This window comes from Camelina sativa, chromosome 16 (genome assembly GCF_030686135.1).
Source record: "Camelina sativa cultivar CO46 ecotype springtype chromosome 16, ASM3068613v1".
In the NCBI taxonomy this organism is placed as follows: domain Eukaryota; kingdom Viridiplantae; phylum Streptophyta; class Magnoliopsida; order Brassicales; family Brassicaceae; genus Camelina; species Camelina sativa.
In genome coordinates this window covers 14,961,331-14,977,658 of record NC_141895.1, presented here as the reverse complement: position 1 = coordinate 14,977,658, position 16,328 = coordinate 14,961,331, and the positions used below count along the sequence as shown (strand labels likewise).

Here is a 16,328-nt window from a genome sequence, read left to right as displayed (position 1 = left end):
TTATAAAACAAAATTAATATATTTTTTTATAAAATTGATGAGATCTTGTAAATGTGTGAGCAGTCGCAATAAATTCTAAGCATGGTACGATTTTTATATATTTGGGTTCGAAAATTACCAGATTGTATCAATTTTCATAATTAGAAAGCTTTGCCCACAAAAAACCAAGACAAAGCTCCAGACTTTTGGTTTGTAATCTTTTTAAATTAGATACTTAATTTTTGATAATATTTGTGATGAGTGAATAGATTGTAAATTATTTCTCTTGCATTTGGACTCAGATCCGATAATACTATAAAGCAAGACTCATCTAACTGGTTCATTTGGCCGCACTTGACTGCCAACTTTAACCTTTAACAGAATTTTAATTAATAGAGTAATTATTATGGACCCTGAGTATGAAACCAACCCTTAAACCATCACACACATACATGATAGAATATTTTTAAAAAATTCCCAAAAAATAAAGAAAATTATCCGAAGAAATATTTAAAAAGAAAAACAGTGGTCTGACTTAACTGTGAGACGTCCCACCATTGTCCCCTCCACTCCCACTCACAGCAACCTTAGCTTTTCCCATAATAAAACACACTATACACAATCCACTCTCTCCTCTTTGTGCTCCCAAACCAAACATAACACTCACAATACACATTTTAACTCTCTCTCTCTCATATCTCTCATCTCTCTCACTTCGTCTCTTTCTTTTTAAATCCCAAAAATAGCCTTGGTTGAGTCAAATCTGTTCATAACTTCCACTTCTTGTCTCAAATCCCAAGCCTTTGTCTCCTCATCATCCTAACTAAGGTATATGAACATTCTTTACTTATCTTCTTAATCTCTTGGTTTTCTTGGAAATCTAAGAATCTCAATTTCGATGTTCTTGGATTAACAAAATCTATCTCAAGATTCAAGTTTTGTTGATTGATCAACATGTATTAGTATGGCTGTAAATTTGGTTGGTGTGGGTCTCATATATTTTTGCCATTTATGTGTCATCAACTGATGTTTCAATTTCTTTATTCCTCCTTTTTCGTTTTGCTCAAAAACATTGGATACCCATACCCTATAAAAAAACAAGATAAATAAATGGTTTACGAGGAGAAATAATTATTTAGATCTGCTTCGTATGTTAGCTGAGATTTTGCTGTCGGTGATCTTTACGTTATATGTTTGTTTGTTTGTTCCTTTGTATGTATGTGTTTTGTCTGTCAGATATTTTTTTTTTTGGTCCCTTTAATTTCTCAGTGTTTTTGTTTTAGGGTTTTCAAAAGCAAAATCAAGTAAATTAATTAGAATGAGTTTTGTATCATGTTTTAAGTTTTTTTTTAATAAGTAGATGACGAGAGTAACTAAAATTATTTGGAAATTAGTCAATTTTTATTGAGTGAAAAATTTGATGATTCAATCAGTTTAGAGTTGACTGTTTGAAGGATGGATGTGTCAGTACTAAATTTGGCACTTCTGATGTTGTCTACTCATTGACTCGTTAGGACCATTTATGGTCACACCAATGTTTCCCCCACTATCTTTAATTCTGAAATAATTATTATTATTGTTAAGAATATTTTGTTTTCATTATCGACTTTGTTTGGACAGAAGTCACAGAACCAATCCAATCTCTTAAAATTATTACTTTCAATATATTTCTCATAGATTTCCTAAATATTTTTAACAATCTCTCTTCAATAAAAAATATAATTGCAGAAAAGGATATAAAGAAACCACACTCAGTTTCTGCCAGAAATCATGAGACCAATTTTAGACCTCGAGATTGAAGCTTCATTGGACAGTAGCAGCAGCCAAGTAGCCTCAAACTTGTCTCTGGTTGGGGAAGATTACAACAAACCCATCTCTCTTAATCTTAGCCTCTCTTTCAACAACAACAACAATTTGGATCTTGAATCATCGTCTTTGACATTGTCACTTTCAAGCACAAGCGAGAGTAGCAACCCGGGACAGCAGCAGCAACAACAACCTTCTGTTTCGAAGAGAGTCTTCTCTTGCAACTACTGCCAAAGGAAATTCTATAGCTCTCAGGCACTTGGTGGTCATCAAAACGCTCACAAACGCGAGAGAACACTTGCCAAACGCGCTATGCGTATGGGTCTTGCTGGGGTCTTTCCCGGGAGAGGATCCAATAGCAATTATGCGGCTGCTGCCACAGCAGCAGCTCTATCGTGTTTGCCACTTCACGGAAGCGGAAATGCGAATATGACATCTTTTAGGACATTGGGAATTCGAGCTCACGCCTCGTCCCATGATGTCAGTGGTATTACAAGGCAGACACCAGAGACAATTATTAGAAACATTGCCAGGTTCAACCAGGGGTATTTTGGCAATTGTATGCCTTTTTACGTTGAGGATGACGAGGCCGAGATGCTTTGGCCAGGGAGTTTCAGGCAAGGGACCGGTGCGGTTGCCGCTGAAGCCGGTAATGATAATCTAAGTGAAAGAAAAATGGATTTCTTGGATGTCAAACAAGCGATGGATATGGAGAGTACTTCTCTTCCCGATCTAACCTTGAAGCTTTGAGTTTTCTTTTCTTTTCTTTTACTTTTTTTTTTTTGTTTTCTTTTGAATTTGGATTCTTAATTTGGTTGCAATGAGCATCATAACTCTATTATGTACAGTGAGAGTTTCACAAACTATTTCTGATATGTTATCATTATATGGTCACTATCGATTGATCGACCAAACAAAAAGTCAACTATAGTGTTTGCTAATGTGTATAAAGCCACAGGGATATGTATTTAAACCGAATCTAATGTTAAGTACCATTATACTATCACTATCGATTTGTTATTACAGTTTCTAGCTGTGTTTAATATCTCGTAAAGGCCCTTTAGTTTCTGTATAATGTTAAAGTGTTAAGGTACTAAGCGGACGAAGATTCAACACCTAGCGTTTAAAACCCTTATTTGATTTTAGTTGGTTTAAGCGTTCTTATATTGTGTAACATTGATTCATAAGTAATAATATATATACCAAAACGTAGAAGTAGAAATCTTAAGAAGAGATCTAAAGTGGAAACAGAGTCCTTCCAAGCTCTAGTTTACTTTGAGCACAAGCAAGATGATAAAATAAGAAGAAAATAATGGCAATTATCGTGTAGAACAAAGAGAATTCAAAGGACACTCACCTTCTAAGTTCATTTTGTAACTTCGAAAGTTATTTTTGTAACTTCGAAGTTTACGACCTTATCACAATATCCTAGAGTGTATAAAGCGATCGTGGCTAGAACTGTAATATTTATACTACCCGAAAACCTTAGACATAGAATCTCGTAGAACAACTCTCATGGGATATTTTTTGTTTGTCAAGTTTATCCAGTTCCTTAGACCATCTACCTCCCTCATATAATCAGAGTGTCTTTCCACAAATAAAATATGATATGTAAAAAAAGAATTCTTAATTTAATGTTAAGTGCTTTTACATTGAAGACACTGTGTGTTTAATGTCTTGGTAAAGACATTTTGAGTAGGATGTCTCTAGTTTAAAAATACTCTCTCTATTTAATTATTAATATTTTTGGGTTCACTCCTAAGATGAACTTTTTTGTTCACTTTTCATTATTTTAGCCAATAAAATTTGAGATGTCATAATGCATTTAAGAACTTATTCATTTACCTTCTTATAAAATAAGGAAACAAAATCTGTAAAATTAAAAACTTAAACCGCTTATTTATAAACCCAAACCGATATATAATTTCATTCTAATTGTAAAATCTAAACACTAACCATCTCATTTGTAAATCCAAACCGACATATAATTTCATTCTAATTGTAAAATCTAAACCTAACAATCTCATTTGTAAACCCAAACCGACATATAATTTCATTCTAATTATAAAATCTAAACCCTAACAATCTCATTTGTAAACCCAAACCGACATATAATTTCGTTTTAATAGTAAAATCTAAACCCTAACCACTTCATTTGTAAACCCAAACCGACATATAATTTCGTTTTAATTGTAAAATCTAAACCCTAACCACTTCATTTGTAAACCCAAACCGACATATAATTTTGTTTGAATTGTAAAATCTAAACTCTAATCACCTTATTTGTAAACCCAAACCGATACATCATTTCATTCTATAATTGTAAAATCTAAACCAAACCAATATTTAACTTTCCTTATAAAAATTATACAGAATTAGTTTCCTTAATCAGTTTTGCTTTTTAATTTAATTTTGATTTATTCTTTCAAATAAAATAATGTATAGAAGATTATAATTGGTTGAAAAAGAAGAAGTGAATAAGAAGGTTCACCCTAGGAGTGAACCTAAGTATTTTTTGTTAAAGTTATATTTTTTTAATATTGTTGAAGACAATCGTTGTTTGTGCAGTGGAGATGCTCTTAGTTGTTGTGAAAGATATTCACCAAACTTTCACACCAACCCTCGTCTTTAGACTCCTCACTAAGTCAGCAACGCTTCTTGAAGCATTGTCCATAATTAAAACACTTGAATAAATCACAAAACAACCGTTAATTCACAAACCCACCGTTGGATATGAAGCCTATAGCTCCACAACTCTCTCCACCAAATTTCAGCCAAATCGGACTTCGTTTCATCCTCCAAACGTTGTCCCGAAGTAGGCATCTCGCACCGGTTCGTGTTGTCCGTATATTGGTGCTGGTGTCGATCGATACAACACCTGAAACACGACCCGAAGTTGATTTGAAGCGCCTCTCGACCACCAAAACCTAACTCGATGACCAATACTCTTTTCCCCCACAATTAAGAACATACCCAACAGATTCACAAGGACAACAACCATAAAAACAACCCATGGATTCTTCTCAATTGATCTTACCAAACACCAATCCACCAAAATCATCCCAAAATCCTAGATAAGCCTAACATCAATCACTTACCTTGGATTAGGGACAAAATCTGAGGAATGAGCAACACCTCACCACTAGCAGTGCTTCCCCCTCTTCCTCCACGCCACAAAATCACCACTCCCCCTTCATTCTCATCCCCAAAACCATCTCCTCACCTCTCGAACATCAAGAGATACCAAAATCTCTCTTATCTTCTCAAGGGCAGGAAAACGGCTTGCCCCAAAAGAACCCCCAACATGAAGTGGGCGTTCTCCATTTTATAGGAAACTTTAGGGTTTATCCAAAACCACTATACCGCACCAAAACCAGAGAATGAACCAAATCGACGACCTCTAAACAATATGGTGTCAAGCAACACCCCCTTGAGGGTCTTTGATACTAGGCTTTTTATGTGTCTATCCTAGTAGGTTCAATTAACCTTATGCAGTTGTAATACTTAAGGTGTCAATCCAGTTGGGAAACTTTACTAACAATTAAGATGCAATCAAGGAATCACAAGTTAAGCCAATATAAAAAAGAGTGTTTGTCTAACAATCCTAGAATGACGAAAATGCAAAAACGGAAATGAACTACAGAATTAGAAACGAAAATGTGTGACAAGAAGCGAAAATGGATAAAATTCAGAAACAAATCTAAGCATGAACTAAAAAGCAAGAAACGAAACAGTCTCAGAAATGCAATAAAAATCAAGAAGAAAGAAGTCCTACGGATGGGAGTAATTGATGTCGGTGGAGTATCCTAGTCTATAAAGTGTTTAACATGCCACAAGCAAACCATCCCTAAACAATGAACATCACTTCTTAGCTAATCCAATCTCTTGGCAAAAGCTACTCAGACTCAACCACTTCCATACCTAGCTCTCGCTAGAGAAACATGGTCGAGCAGGTATGACAAACAAGTTCATTCACATCAAAAAACATCCTAGACAACTAATCTCTTAGGCTTGGAACGTAAGTCTCTGGCACTAATTGGTCAGACATTTCATCAAACACCTTTTGGGTGTGGAAATGTCTCGAATCTAGTTCCAATTGATCAGAGAGAAACTAGTAATTCTAACACTAGTCCAGAAGGGAATCATACAAATCAAAGCTTAAACACCCTACATCCTAAGATCTTCCACCTAGTCTATCCCATCCCCAAGAACCTTAACACTACTCAGATCCGGAAATCATCACCATAGATGCAAACCCAAAGAACATTAAACAAAACATAATAAGATAGATAGAAATGAGATGAACAACTTTGTAGAAGAAATCAAATGCGAAAACTGAATAAACTCAAAGGTGTCGGAATACAAAGTCTGAGAACGTTTTTGATGGCTAGGGTAAACCTTCAGGAAAAGAACGAGATAAAAGATGAGATGTCTCCAGCCAAGGCTTAACAAAACGTATTTATAGTAACAACATGTAAATCCCTAAAACTTAAAACGACAAGGTGAAGAGTCGGTTTGGGAATCTCCTGAAGCGTGTAAGACGGAACGTCTTCCTGACATGTGCGAACGAGTCGGTGTGCGTCCAGTCCTGGATTCTTATATGAAAGTGGTTTGAATGGTGTGAGTGAAAGTGGCTCGAGCGTGGTCGGTGAAAGTGGCTCGAGCGTGGTCGGTGAAAGTGGCTCGAGCGTGGTCGGTGAAAGTGGCTCGAGCTAGGTGTATATGCATCCACTAAAACGATGATAACTCTTGAACCACACTTCCGATTGGCTTGAAATAAACGGAATTGGAAAGATGACTCAATTCGCTACAACTTTGGTGAAGACGTCGAAATCTAAATCCCACTCGAGTGGAACGGCTCGAACAGAGTGGCTCGATCGAGCGGATGAGACTGGCTCGAGAGACGGTTCCAGGAGTGTTGTGAGATTGGCTCGAGAGACGGTTTCGGGAGTGTTGTGAGATTAGCTCGATTGGTGCAGCTCAACTGGTGACCTGAGAGTGGCTCGGTCGGACCTTTGGGGTGTGTGCCAAGTGAGAGTGGCTCGGTCGGACCTCTGGAGTGCGTGGCTCGATCAGATGTGCTTCCAACGTCTCCTAAATAACTGAAATACTCCGAAATGCATAATGTATGAAAGAATGATGCAAGAACTACCTAGACATGCAAAGTGTATAAAAAGGACTAGAAAATGATGCAAACCAATGAGATATCCTAGCTAAATGAATGATAAATATATGCAAAGGATAGAAAAAATAGACATATCAACTCCCCCAAACTTATTCTTTGCTTGCCCTCAAGCAAACAATCAAGAATAAAGTATGGAAGAGAGGTGTGAAGATGGGGTCTCCGAACCTAAAACATGCTGAATAGAGTAGTTAGAATCAACATCTTTGTTTTTAGTTCTATGATGCATGGTGAAGGAATTTCATTTGTTTAATCTACACATGCATTCCTTTCAATCACCCCCTTTAACATTTATTAACAGAGAACCATGAATCAAGCTATGCAATGTCATTGGACTCATTTGGTTATGGTAAAAGGTCAGAGATAAAGATGGTCTCCTTCTCAAAAGGTTTTATCAATACAGAACAAGGTTCTCTCACAAAAGGGAGTTGAGCTTAGGAGAAGGCTAAAAGTTGAAACCAACTGATACATACAAGAGCAACGCCCTGTCTATCTAAAGAACATTCCAAACCGAAGTTGGTCCTATCTCTACCCTTCATCAGAATCTTCATCTCAAACCCATTCTTTCATTCTTTACACTTGGTCTTAGGAGGAGTTCACTTCTTATCAGTCTAGTTGATTGGAAAATCTTTATTATCAGTAAGGTTCTTTTTCTTTTCTTCTAAGGACTCTAGACATCTTAAACATTTTACTTTCTTTTCTTTGTCTAATTTTTTCATTTTATGCCCAGAACCAATAACTCATTATTTTGCTCAACCCAAATCCTTTACTAGACTTGTAAACCTTAAAAACGCATCCCCCTCCTAAAGACTTTCTACCATTTACTTTCTTTTTACTCTTCACTTTTCTGCACAAATCCATATACAATACCTAAAATCGAGTTCTCACCTAGTCCTACTAGTCCGGATAACGTGAACTAGAACTACACAGGATCCTACTATTGTCGGTTAGAACCTAACACTTTCTAACAAGCTCAACTCGGAAAAGGTCTGACACTCAAGAATACAATTGATTTGAAAGAACGGTTGGTTAAGGGTGCGGGGAACTGTTCCAAAAATGGGAATCAGCTACTTGGATTGACAAGGGTGGTAAAAAAAAAATGTGAAAGACAATCCAAGTACGTGTATGGTATCCATGAGTTCAACTTCAATGCATAACAAAATAATTGCAAGTCAGGATTAGGTTCAGATAGATAGGGAGTGATGTCAATTCAAAACATGCTTCAATCTTACATTTTCAAGTTCTATCAATATGCATCAAAGAACTAATAACAAGGGCCTTGATCCTATCCTATTGAATCCAACATTCTTACAAGGTTACAATCATCATCAACCCCTATGCTAAATGCAACAACCCTATATGAATAACACTAGACTCAATCCTAATGTGCAAGTTTAAACTACATGAACACTCTGTTTTTGTGGAGATTGTTTTCGAAAATTCTCAAATTTTTTGTTTGGTTTTTCTATGCAAATATATGGATACAGACTTAAACATGATATGATGCAAAAATTTGAAATAAGAATCACAAGACACAACATCAGATACATCATCTCAAACCCTCCCCCAAACTTAAATTACACAGTCTCATGTGTAAGAAAAATTTGTAGAAGGATTTGAGAATCATAACAAAAACAATGCGAGAATGAAATGGCATGTACAGAGGGAAGGTCGGAGTACCTCACTAGTAGAAGAAGGAGTCCGTGCTCGCTCAAGGAGTTGGTGCGTGATACTGGCTCTGTCCTTCACCTTGTTTTGGATCCGCGAGAGTGGCCTCAGCTGGTTGGTCGACTTGCTGCTCAACCGCTTGCGTGTTCTGATAAGTGTTCGGCTGCTCGTCGCACTACATGTCGTCGACTCTAGACTCACCATGGTCCGAGAATAACACTACCACATCTGTAGGCTGATAATCACCTTACTGCTCAACCTCCTGCATGTCCTGATAATCACCCTAAGCTTCATCTCGCTGCTCAACCTCTTGCTCAGCTTGTGCTGCAGAACGATACGCTGATCGACGACTGGAGGAGCCTCTAGAACCACTCAAACCTTGTCCCATTCTCTCCCTAGATTTATGTGACGAGTGGCATGAAGGGACGGGTGTAGGCTGACGCTCCCAAGGTACATATGAAGACTGACGTGCTGGAGAGGGAATCAGAGAAGGTGTACGCTCTAGGGTCGCGGAAGGACGTCCTGGCATTGGTCTGGTTTCCTCGGGGATAGACCTAGGGATGGCGGTTGTGGAAGTCGAGCAGATAAACTTATGCATGAAGTTCTTGATAGTTTTGGTGAAGCTGCTGAGCGCCTTGTCTCTGGCTTTCCCCCATAGCTGAAGCTGGTTGAGGTGTTGATGAGCTGCTCTGAACCCTTAGCCATTCTTGGGTCTGAGTACTCCTAGAATTAGAACTGCTCTGGGCGGTACTCCTCGGTGTCTTCCTCCATTGGCTCGGCTTCTGCTTCCGCAACATTTACATGTTCCTCCTCAGCTTCAGAATTGTATAGGGTATCCGCGGGAGGAATGAAATCGATATGCTCACCCCCTAAGATTGTAGTCAACTCGACGCAAGGGAGGAGTGATCTCAAGGGACCAACCGCAGGATGCACAAACTTCTAGAGCAACCGTCCATGCCTAAAACACCAATCCAAAGTGCTTATCTGTCGCAAGTTGCTGATGTCTATCCAACGTGGTGGGTGAGACTCAGAGTGTAGGGGAACGCCAGCAGCCTCCAGAAACCAAGTCACTACGCCTCCCATGCATATCACTCTGGCAGTGTGGTTGCTGCTGAGCCTCGAGACCCAATTCTTGTATGACATCATGTAGTTGATAAGGTAGAGCGAGATGGAAGTGTTGGATATGTCACCCTGCAGCGCGGTGCAATCCATGGCAGTGATCGAAAGTCCCTTGAGTGCCAGATCAATCATCTCAAGCTCGCCGTTCATCATATATCCCTTGATATCTTTGGCGTAGAATGCATTGGAAACCGCCTTTTGGAAGTAACGCAACACTACGCATCGCAGGTTCATCGCTTTTGTCTTCGATGAAGTGAATGTGGGCGTGCTCCTAATCATTGTCCTGAGTGCGAATATCGCATTCCGATCAAACTGCAGCGTAATCCCCTTTCCGCTGGGAAATCCAAACATTTCTTTGACGGTTCTGATGGTGAGAGTGTAGAATTGGCCGTGAACGCGAAATGTAATGTAGCTCAGACCTCCATCAGACATCATTCCCGGCTCATCCGCATGCAAGTGCATCTCCAGAGTACAGAGGAACTGAATTGTCTCCTCCCTGTATCCATTTTTGGGTGTGGTCATGATTCTCTCCAGATGACACCGCCTAAACAGATACTGAAAATCTTCCGCAATCTCCAGTTGCTGCATCGTCTCAACATGAGGGTATCTTTTTCCATCGAACTCCAACTGCTGGAACAGCTCGTAGTATTCCTTGGGAGTTAGCTTTGTCTCAGCGCTCTTCCGTTTGACCAATTTTCTGGGAGCCTATTCTGAACGCAACGCAGGTTCCTCCTGTTCATAATCACTCCCTTCCTCCCTTGAATTTGAAGCTCGTTCTGGTCTCTTCCCACGACTCTTGCTCTTAGAGAGCGGTTTGTCTGGTCTGCTTGACCTCGCTGCCTCTGCTAAACCCCCCAACGACTTTGTCAACATTGTTCTTCATTTTCAGAAAATGCTTGGCCATGGACTTAGGTGACGAGCGTTCTCCACCAACACAAACATATGCTTCTCTCATCTCCTATATAAGCTCAGTACCTTTTCTGTTTCTCTGAGATATGGTGAACTCAAAGCGAAGCGTTAATATGTTAGTGATCAAGTAACTAGAGCAAATAAAACTTGAAGAAGCAAAGAGAGGATAAACTGATTGAGTGGATTAGGTGTGGGTCGACGGGGAAGAACGTTGGTTCCGGGAGAATAGCTTAAGCGGAGGACTTCGCAGGGCGGCTCGAACGGGATGTAAGCTGGATCGAGCGATGGTGTTGTGGAGGTTCTAGCGCTGTTGCTTGAAGACGGCTGGATCGGGAGTGCTTCGATGGCTCGGACGGAACAATTCCGGGAAAGTGGGTGTGGCTCAATTGACTCTTCACGGTGATGGCTCGATCGACGCTTCACGGAGATGACCCGATCGGATTTCGACAGTAGCTCGAGCGGGGCGCCGAAGAGTGGCTCGAACGGGGCTTTTGAAAATGGCTCGAACGGATGAAACGGCGGACGAGTCGAGCGTAACGGTGACGACGGAGAGTGGTCAAGGAACGACTCGAGCTGGTAACGTTGCAGGGTGGCGAGAGGGAGATTATAAGATTGATTCGAGAGAGATAGTTGAGCGTGCGTGACGAGTGCAGCGAGCGAAGCTTCGTTGGATTCGGAATAGGCGGCAAATCGAGTGGACGGTTCGAGAGAAGACAACGTTGAATGGCGGAAACGGCTCGATTGTATGGGATGAGACATACTCGAACGGAGTAGTTGGCTCGAGCGTGATGTGCAGCTTCACCGGTCGAGTCTGCAGCTTTGCCAGAGAACGAAGATGTTGTCAGGCAGATAGAGTGAGGGATGAGTGTTTGGTGTGGTTGGTGGGAGAGACTGAGAATGAAAGAGTGATGAAGTAGAGTAAATTTCGTTGGGTGAGAGGAAAAAGGAGAGATGAGAACTTGTTTAAAAAGAGGAGGAGGAGGAGTGTGATGATAGGGATGGTGGTGAGGTGAGGTGACAAAAAGGTGATGGTGAGTGGTTTGATATGTCTTAAGAGAGGGAGCAGGAGAGATATGAGTTGAGATGATGGGAGGGTTCACGTGGGAAAAGAAGAGAGTGGGGGTGAGGATTCACGTGGGTAGAATAGGTTGGTTAGAATAGGACATAAGTGGGGTATGGGGTGTGATAAAGATTCTCACTCTGTATTTTCTTCTGTTCCCCATGAGACCGACACACTCTTGATTCTGCTTCTCTCTTATATTTTTTTCTTCTCCTCTTTTTTTTAATATCCTCAATCTCTTCTGTAAAACTCATCATACTAGACTTTACTATAAACCTACTCGTTTAACTGCATTTTTTTCTGTTGCTTAGACTCCCATCTGTAAATTCCTGAACACTAGAAAAACAAAAACAAAAATTAAAAACACAAGGATCCTAAAAAAAAAAAACAAATTTAGAGTGATACCGTTAGGACTTCCTCCCAAGTGAGCTTGTTTAAAGTCCCTAGCTTGACTTTTCAGCTTTTTATGCCTTTTGGGGTTCATAGAGGAGCTTTGAAGACCCCTATGGTCGGACTTGATCAGCTAAATATTTCTTGACTCTTTGACCATTTACAGTGAACTCGCTACCATCCTTGTTTAGAAGAGTGATGGCTCTAAATGGAAGAAATTCCTTGATGACAAAAGGTCCAGACCACCTAGACTTAAGCTTTCGAGGAAATAACTTAAGTTTGGAGTTGAAAAACAGAACCTGATCTCCAGCCTTGAGCTCCTTGACAACAATTTTCTTATCATGAAAATTTTTGGTTCTTTCTTTATATATCTTTGAGCTCTCATAGGCATCAAGTCTGATTTCTTCCAATTCATGTAGATCAAGAGTCCTCTTAGCCTGAGCTATGTCAATATCCAAGTTCAGCAGCTTGATAGCCTAAAGCGCCTTGTACTCAACCTCCACAGGGAGGTGACATGCTTTACCATATACCAACTGAAATGGTGTTCTACCTATTGGCGTCTTGTACACTGTTCTATACGCCCAGAGTGTCTCGTCCAGCTTGACAGACCAATCTTTCTTCGAAACCCCGACAATCCTTGACAACATACCCTTGATTTGCTTATGTGAGACTTCAACCTGTCCACTGGTCTGAGGGTGATACGCAGTAGATACCTTGTGCTTAACCCCATACTTTCTCAGCATGCTCTCAAACACCTTGTTGACGAAGTGAGTTCCACCATCACTGATCACTGCTCTGGCTATCCCATACCTTGGAAAATTATACTTTTAAACAGCTTCAGAACAACCTTGTGATCATTAGTGGGACTTGCAATGGCTTCGACCCATTTAGAAACATAATCAACTGCCACCAGAATATAAACATTACCATTTGATGGAGGGTTGAAAGGTCCCATGAAATCTATGCCCCAAACATCAAATATCTCTACTTCCAGGATCGGATTCTGGGGCATCTTGTTCCTCCTTGTGATATTTCCCATCCTCTAACAAGCATCACAGTTGGTGATGAAGCTGTGAACATCTTTGAACAAGGTTGGCCACCAGAGAACTGCTTGAAGAACCTTCTGAATTGTCTTGAATGTGGCAAAGTGACCTCCATAGGTAGAGCCGTGACAATGCTCAAATACTCCTTGTACTTCCCCTTCTGCTATGCATCTCCTAAACAGACCGTCAGAACCTCTCTTGTACAGATAGGGTTCATCCTAGAAGTAGTGGTTGACCTCTCTGAAAAGCTTCTTCTTCCTGTAAAGATCCATGTCATCAGGAACTTCTCCACAGACCTTGTAATTCACGACATCTGCATACCATGGTGCAGTCTTAGAAGTGATCGCCATGCATCTGATTCTGAGGTTGTCAAGCTCTGTGTCATGCATCTGCTCACAAACCTGGGCGACCAGAAGTTGTTCCTCATGCATTAAGTCATCAATTAGAACAACATCTTCAATCCTCATTCTTGACAAGTGATCTGCAACTCCGTTTTCTATGCCGTTCTTGTCAACTATCTCCATGTCAAACTCCTGAAGTAGCAGAATCCATCTCAACAGTCTCGGCTTGGTATCCTTCTTTGAATAGATGTGTCTCAAAGCAGCATGGTCGGTATACATTATGACTTTCGAAACCACAAGGTAAATCCTGAATTTTTCGAATGCAAACACAACTGATAGGAGCTCCTTCTCTGTGGTTGCATACCTTCCTTGAGTCTCGTTGAAGGTGCGACTTGCGTAGTAGATGACATGGAACTTCTTGTCAATACGCTGTCCCAGAACAGCTCCTACCGCGAAGTCTGAAGCGTCACACATAAACTCAAATGGATGATCCCAATTCGGAGCTTGTACTATGGGTGCCGAAACCAAGGCCTCCTTGATCTTGTTGAAAGCTTCCAATCATGCTGCATCAAATTAGAACTCAACCTCCTTGCACAACAACCTCGTCAAAGGTCTTGCAATTTTTGAGAAGTCCTTAATGAATGTCCTGTAAAACCCAGCATGTCCCAGAAAGGTTCTGATGTCCTTCACTGTCTTAGGCGGTTGAAGCTGAACCATGACCTCAATCTTAGCTTTATCAACCTTAATTCCTTTATCAGAAATCTTGTGTCCCAGAACGATCCATTCTTCAACCATGAAATGGCACTTCTCCCAGTTCAGCACCAGATTCATCTCCTCACACCGCTTCAATAAACTGTACAGATTTAACAAACAGGAGGAGAAACTGGAACCATATACAGAGAAGTCGTCAATAAACACTTCCACTGACTCCTCAATCAAATCCGAGAAAATCGATGTCATGCACCCGTGAAAGGTGGCAGGTGATACACAGGGTTTTAAACCCTATTTTCCTACTGCAAGTGCACAACAAAGAAGTAGTACTTTGGGGTCGAATCCCACGAAGACCAAGTTTTACTCTATGGTTCTATTGGTTCAATTTCAAGCTAAGACAATTCAAAGTTGGGTTTGTTTGGGAACAGTAACGCGATTAAAACGGTATAAAAAGGCAATAAGCAAAACACTAGATCAGGGGTAATTCTCGGGAATTTCAGAGATAGCAACTAAACAACTATTCAGGGCATAGATTAAGTACCAGTCCAGAACTCAAACATAAATATAAACTGATCCACTGTCGTGGTATCAATAACTCTATCTGATCGATTCTGTGCGGAGACGCGGAGTACATGCTCAGACATCCGGAGCACATGCTCGGCGGTCCATAAACCCTAAACTGTCGTTTGAGCCCAGAATCGCAGACAAGCATTAAAGAACAGGAATGATAAGTTCACAAATCACCTACACATCAACTTTCGCAGGTCTAGGATAATTTGCCCACTAATGTCTTTTCTAGCAACCTATTACACTTTTGATGAATAGATAAACCTAGAATCATAGATTGGGTGATCAAATCAACCTAAGCATTAAGTCTAACAATAGTGAAGACAATCGATTATATAAAGCCCTATTTGTGTTCTGTTACTAACCCATGAAACCCCTTTTGAAACCCCTAATCTAGCAAAGAAAACTACTCAGACATAGAGAAATGAATCATAGCAAAAGATGAGAAATTCAATGACATAAAAATAAAAAGGGTTCAGAGAATGCTTCACAAGGTAGCCGCTCTTCTCCCTCTCACAAAAGCGTCGCTCAAAAACAAAAGAAAAGGTATATTTATCTTTCCTAAAAACCTTAGGTTAAATAGCATACAAGTAGGGAAAAATAAGGAAAGATTCCAAATTCAAATCTCCCTATTAAAAAGCGATCTCAGCCCTCTTTCTCTCACAAAGGATCGCCTAAAATAAGGGGAATTAGGCAGGGAATTGGCGCCTAGATGCTTGCCACGTGTCATCATGAAACCGTAGAGTTGGGAGCATGTGCTCGGAAATCGGGAGCATGTGCTCCTGGGTCTAAAATCAGCTTTTCTGCTCCAATTCAACTCCTTTCTGCTCCGATTGCTCCTGCTGTTCCAATCCTTGCTTTTAGCTTCCTAGCCTCTTATTATAACCTGAAAAGGACTCAAACAACTACAAAACTATCAAATAAACGGGGTCAAAGTGAGTCAAAACCGTAACATATCAACTCCCCCGGACTTAGATCTTTGTTTGTCCTCAAACAAACTCAAACCAAGCGCCAAGAGAGCCAAGGTGGGAACTCGCAAAAATCTCAGAAACCGTGAGTAGACCATGACCTGCAGACCACATGTGTTAGAACAAGCTATACCGATAAAATTCTCCAGCAAACATCTCCAAAACCAGAACCATAATTGGCAATCAAACCCAGAAAAAGATCACTTTCCAGACAAAGACTCTTTACATTCAATTAAAATTGGTGTGAGCTTCTCATTAAGGGCATTAAGCTAGTGAAATCGAGGCTTGGTAGATAAAAGGCTGTTTTAATGGTGGAGCTATAGAGTGTTTAGGAGTTACCATTACTTCGAAAGAGATGCAGGATATCGCACAAAATGGTAAGGGAGAGTGGACTCATTGATGTCCACAACCTCTAATCACTCTCCTCTTCTTATCTTCTCAAACTCAGCCTCTCTTTTCTCCTCAGGGTACAACGCATGCTCGGGGGTGTGTAACACTAGCTCTGGTCCCTTTCCATCATCCTTAAACGTTTTTTTTTTTTTTTTTTTTTTTTTTTGAGAACTATGAAGGATGATGGGGGATCTT

At 40.3% G+C, this 16,328-nt stretch overlaps 1 protein-coding gene across 1 annotated transcript; it reads left to right on the top strand.

Annotated features, from left to right (window-relative positions):
• The first annotated feature begins 522 nt into the window (after nt 1-522).
• LOC104750394 (zinc finger protein 4-like) lies at nt 523-2,705 on the top strand. Its single transcript, XM_010472181.3, has 2 exons — nt 523-807; nt 1,708-2,705. Exon 2 carries the CDS (start codon nt 1,750-1,752, stop codon nt 2,533-2,535), a length of 786 nt encoding a protein of 261 aa, XP_010470483.2. The 5' UTR covers nt 523-807; nt 1,708-1,749; the 3' UTR covers nt 2,536-2,705.
• Nucleotides 2,706-16,328: the final 13,623 nt, after the last annotated feature.

Bases quoted from the DNA above. Each gene is read 5' to 3' on its own strand.
- LOC104750394 (XM_010472181.3), top strand. From the start codon at position 1,750: ATGAGACCAATTTTAGACCTCGAGATTGAAGCTTCATTGGACAGTAGC.